Below are 6,000 nucleotides of genomic sequence, written 5' to 3'. Positions count from 1 at the left end.
ACCTACCCTATTTTTTAGTTTTGAGCACGTATACCGATATGCGGTACAAATACGGAGACACAGCTACATTATAGCTATGTACTTGTATACAATCGTATTATAATAGTTATGTAATACAAATAGCTAATATAATCGATTGGCGTTTCGGCATGAATGGTCTTGCACAAGTGGATTTGTCGGGAAGTCTATCGTCGAACGAATAGTAATATTTTGGATCACTAATAATATTTTTATTTTAAATACCTGAATAAACATTTCAAATCTCACAAACTTATTGTACTTGTGCAAATATATTTATAAGAAAAAAAAATGCAAATAATATATGGGAGATATACATTTTTTAGAATATTTGTGACCCACTGAAATTTTTTCACTTACTCGCCAGAAAATCGTTGTATATTTATTGTATTCTACTTCTATGATACCTTACAATATAGTTTTGTATACCTAGATAGACCTATCGGCTATTAGATAAAATATAATAAGATGGCCCATTATAGGTACAATAGATATAACATATTAACTAGGTATAATCATTGGTATAATTTATCGTCGTATTTTGTTTTTGAACAACGTCTTAATTGATAATCTGTTTTAATTGTACACTAACTATAACTAAGTGGACTATAAATCGGATTATATACTCGTAATATAAAGAAGAAAGTTAAACTAAAGTGCAGTTATTGTTTCTTACAGATATGCTTGAATTCTGAAAATAAACCAAAAATAAAAATACAATATTTTAATTATTAATAGGCGTGAAGTCTGTTATAAATTATTTATAATACAAAAGTGTTTATATGCCTAACGTAAGGTCAAGGTGTTTTCAATAGGTACTTAAATAATTAGGTGGTAAAAACAAAAAATTAATATTTAAAAAAAAAACTAGGTTTACATAGAATCAACCTAAAATTATTTGTAATGGATTACATTCACACCTAAGATGAATTAGACTACCAAATGGAAAATTATTTACACTTTTATGCACCTAAATTATGCATTTTTTTCTGGTTTGTTCAAATACAATAGTCAAATGAAAAATATTGTTTTTAGTACATATTTAGTTCAGTTATAAATTCAATGCATTTACGATTTTAATCTAAATAGGTAACTGATCATAAATTTATAATATTTTATGCATAACCTATGTATATAATATATTAATATGTGATTTTCATATTAAAAATATAATATATAATTTGATTTTATTATTAAATACTAGCTGATCCCGTGCGTCAAAAAAATGACAATTCTTATAAAAATTACGATTGTTTAACTCGTTTTGAGTGTAACTTCGCTGCGGTAAATGCAACTCAGCCACCTTGATAGGCAATAATGTGCAAAAACTCTATTTGATGCAAGCTTGTACCTTCATTCTACCCGATTAACCAATGGTAACTAATGAAACAATAAATACTAATTTTTATTAATTATTTCTTCTTTAACCAATAGCAACCATTTATAGACAAAAATGTCCATCGTAAATCTCAAAATCCCCGTTTGAGCACCTACCGGGTCCAATTATGAATATAAATCATACCGGGAACCACTCAAACACACACAAAACATTTCATCAAAATCCGTTTAAGGAATGCATAAAGGACAGACAGACAAACATTCATTTTTACATTTTTATATTTAGATATATTTGGCTGGATACACGTTTTTTGTTTCTGACAGATTTTTGACAAAATTGTTCATTGCCATGGTTACTTATTAACAAAAAAATATTTATGACTCAAAGATTTTCTTTGTAGAGGAAAGATATCGAGAAGAGCTTTATGGATCTGGATACTGGGCTTGCCCATTTTGTTGTTTGTAAAAATAAATAAAATATATAAGTATCTTTATATTATTTTTACCATCAAAATAAACGTATATAATATCATGACTACATGGAAATTCAGTTTATAAAAAAAACTTAATAGTGTAATATATGACTGAATGACCAAAACATTAATTATAATACCACTGATATATTTATATTGCCTTTTTAATATTTTTTTTATAAATTAATTTCATAGAGATAGACTTATTATTATTGATAATATTGAAATAATCAATTTTTAAAACATTTGAGTTTTCAATGAATAAAGAAATAATTAAAAAAGAATAATCCATAATACCAAAAACATATCAAATTATTTGATTTATATTTTGATTAATAGCTTTCTAACTTTGAGGGAGATAATATACAATTTATTAGTCCAATAAAGAACACACTACTCACGCGTTGTAGATATCTTTTGTAATATTTTTAATACCGTTTCTACGTACCCCAGATGGTAAATTATTTTATTTTATTATTTATTAAATTAATTAAGTGAAATAAATTTAAATTATAATTAATGTAAAATTAAGTTACCTAACTAAACACATTTACTCACTTGCGTTTACACCGATAGAATTTTAAAAATGTAGGTAGACATTATTAGCAATAATGTTTAGGAATAGGCACTCTCTACCTGTTGGCGCTTATAAAGACAATACAGGTAGCATAAATAAATAACAAACTTGTTAAGTAAACAATTGCACAATTTATTCAATCCGCAACGGGAAAACAATTAAATATTATAAATAGTTAAAAAATAATCATTTGTTGTTACGATTGGTTAATTTTTAGAGTTACAATAAGTGTCTCAATGGTATTCATTAATTACTCAATATGTTATAAGTTTAATATAATTACACGTTACATAAAAAAATATATCGAAGAAGTAAATAATACAATATTGGCACTTGTAAATAATTTTAATGTAAATTTATTAACCATCCGTATATAGAGATTATATACATTAAAATAAATATATATATATAAAAAAAAATTACAATAAATAACAATATTGAACCGCTGGATCGCAATTAATATGAACGGTGACACAGTATTATGATTTTTTTCATTACTTTTTTCCGTTATAATGGCACTAATTGAATATCATAATACGTGTATAATATTATATCCCCTGTAGGTATATATTTTATACAGGCAAAAGTATTGATTTTGTTTGTATAGTGAATCATAATATTATACATATATATAAATTATGCGTTCGAAAACTTATCTGATATTTTTATAAAATGAAAAACTTTCTACTTTTGCTAGAGAAACAGAAAAACGAGTAGGTAGAATATAAATTCAAAGGCAACAAAAAAAAAAGATAATATGTAAAAAATAATAATACTTAATTTTTTAAAAATTAAAAAAAACACTAGACAGGATTAATTAAGAGATTAATCAACGTTTTGATTAAATGAAATAATAATTATAAATATCGATTACGGGGTTAAACATCAATTATGCGTATACATATTTTATATGTTTGTTGTTCCGGTGCATGCAGGTTTTCAGAGCCGGAACGGTTCACGGGAATCCGGTTTGGAGTCCCTTCGCTTCGTTTCGGACGCATTCGACGGCCTTCGCGACAGACCGGAAGACGACAATGGCGTGGCGGCCAACGGAGACTGCAACCTGTGCGCAGAGAAGACAAAAGTAAAACAAAATGTATTTTTAAGCAGACGGGTGGACGAACCAATGACGAATAACATCATGCGACACGAGACAAGGCCACTTATATGCAAACTGTTACATGAATTATGCCCATAATGCACGACATACGTACGAGGTATATGACATAGGTAAGTAATTACACTGATATAATATGTCATATTGAGGGTCTGCAAATTTTGATTAATGTGAGCACCCCTTGAAATTCCGTCTATGACATGTAATATGATAACATTGATAACGAGTTGGACACTGACTAATAGAATTGGTCATTTGAAATGTTTAAGTGCGGGATTTGAAAATTGAACCAATAATATTGTATTTGTGGGTCATATAAATCCTCGAAATACCACATCTATAGTTCTGAACGTTGCAAACACATAATAATAGACACCTATATTGGTTCAATATTCTAATAATGTAAATATAGCCATTAAAATATTGAGTATGGTTCGCAATTGGAAATTAAAAACTAGTGACAGTTGACTTTTAAAAGTAAAAAGAGCATATAGGTATACGACTTAATATTTTAAGAAATATTATAGATCTAGGTAGGTACTTATTACGTATATATATTATATACGCATACAAACAAATACACAAGAAACACAGACAAAAATGAGATTGATAGACAAGTAACTAAGAAACACACATTGCAGGAAATAAATAGGCATATAGTTTGCAATTAAGTAGGCAAACACGGCGAGAAGCGATGGAACTAGACAATAATATTTTATGTTAGAAAGATGCACAGAGTGATTCATATAACTTGAAATACCTCTACGTTTTCTCAGTTAATTGTTGTGATTTTTAAAATAATAAGTTTTTTTACTGATTTAAGCCATCATGTTTTAATGGTTTTAATCGTGTTAATTTTTAACAAATATTTTACCTATTTAAGTTTTTATTTTGTATATATTCAATTTAAAGTGAAGAAAATATCAGTAGCGTAATAGCGTAATTAATATAGTGCAATACGTATAGTGCAATACGCTACACCCGTAGTTTTAAATGGTTATAAATAAAATAAACTAAATATTTAAACATAAAGTATTTAGAGTATAGGGTCTGCAATTCAAAATATGAATTTAAAAACTAGAGTTATATAATAAACGGTATATATAAAAACCATTATTTTCAAGAAAATAAGTGCCTAGCAGGTTAAATGAATCACTCTGTATAGCATGTACAAAATTGTACATGCATTCGTACGTGTACACTGTACATGTAACACACGCTGATAAGAGCGTATAAGATGTGAAAGCGATAGCGTGCAAGATAAAACGATAATACAGTAAAAATAATACACAGAAAGTGATCAAGAAAAGCATTGACGGGGTAACACACAACGAAAACGGAAACGGGTATACAGTAATAAAATAAAATAGGAAGCAAGTGGCACAATATTATGTTTTGATTGTTGTTGCGCATTACCCAGCAGACGGAGACGACGAAAAGGACGGCGATGACGAAAGGGGCGGCGAAGACGAAGACGTGGGCACTGTTGCCGAGGAACACTGATGTTCCGCAAGAACGGGTATTTTCGAACCCGGATGATGGTTACGGCTGCACAACCGTCCGAGAAATAAATAATATTATTAATTTATGTGTACGCATAAATCGAATCGAAAACACGCGTCTAACAAATGACCCGACCCGCCCGACCTGCATTACACGACGTTTACAAGTTACGTACCAGGGTCAATATGTATCATTCGATGTTTCAAGAAATTATGACAACTTAAATAATATCTCAAACATTTGGCCACAGATGAAATTTCGTCACGATCGATTTGGATTACCAAGTCAGGTAATGGTACCATTATAGGTACCTATGTACTTTCTAAGCTGAGTTTTCCAAAATGAAAACGATCGTGTGCATAATACGCATATAAAAAGAGTGCGAGCGTGTCTGAAAAGACCGGTCTGATTTAAATTGGTCGAATAAAATATATATATAAATATTATGTTGCACAGCAAGGCATTAGTTGATGGGAAATATTAAATCGGACGGATAAATGTTATTCAGCTAACTGTTCAAATTCACATGAATTCGTATATCGTATACAGACGGGAGAAATAAACAGAGATAGTCCTACAACAGCTTCGTACGTGTATAAAACACTTACCTATCAGAAAATATTTTAATATAAATATGTTTTGGGACTGCAGGATATACGATAAAATGTTGATTTTTCGAAAAGTTTACGTTGTCATCATGATCACTTATTAAAAAAACATATTTTTAATTCATAGATTTTCTCTGTAGAGGAAAAATATCGAATAGTGTGCTATGGTTTTTTCTTTCAATCATTCAAACTTGTAGCACTTTCACATATTACAATACGCGATTTGTGACCGTAAAATCGTCCACAGTCAACGATTATGATATGAGTTACATTTTACTATATCCATCACCGATTGTATTGTATACAAAACGTGCTAATTATAGTGTTTCATAAAATACTAATAATGTTTGAAGCCTTGAAGATATA

General features: G+C 29.1%; 1 protein-coding gene across 23 annotated transcripts in view; it reads right to left on the bottom strand.

Moving 5' to 3' along the window:
* Positions 1-2,522: 2,522 nt before the first annotated feature.
* Positions 2,523-6,000, bottom strand: part of LOC100164103 (dystonin) — a 78,109-nt gene continuing 74,631 nt past the window's right edge. For 21 of the 23 annotated variants that reach the window (XM_016805242.2, XM_029490998.1, XM_016805248.2 and 18 more), the window contains 2 exons: positions 4,940-5,071; positions 2,523-3,469 (listed from right to left, as the gene is read on the bottom strand). In XM_016805242.2, the coding sequence (XP_016660731.1) occupies positions 3,346-3,469; positions 4,940-5,071 (256 nt within the window). In that variant the 3' untranslated portion in view covers positions 2,523-3,345. The remainder of the gene's footprint in view (positions 3,470-4,939; positions 5,072-6,000) is intronic. The other 2 variants (XM_016805251.2, XM_016805252.2) reach the window with 1 other exon arrangement.

This window comes from Acyrthosiphon pisum, chromosome A2 (genome assembly GCF_005508785.2).
Source record: "Acyrthosiphon pisum isolate AL4f chromosome A2, pea_aphid_22Mar2018_4r6ur, whole genome shotgun sequence".
In the NCBI taxonomy this organism is placed as follows: domain Eukaryota; kingdom Metazoa; phylum Arthropoda; class Insecta; order Hemiptera; family Aphididae; genus Acyrthosiphon; species Acyrthosiphon pisum.
Note: the sequence above shows the minus strand (reverse complement) of the source record. Positions and strands in the feature narration are given on the sequence as shown.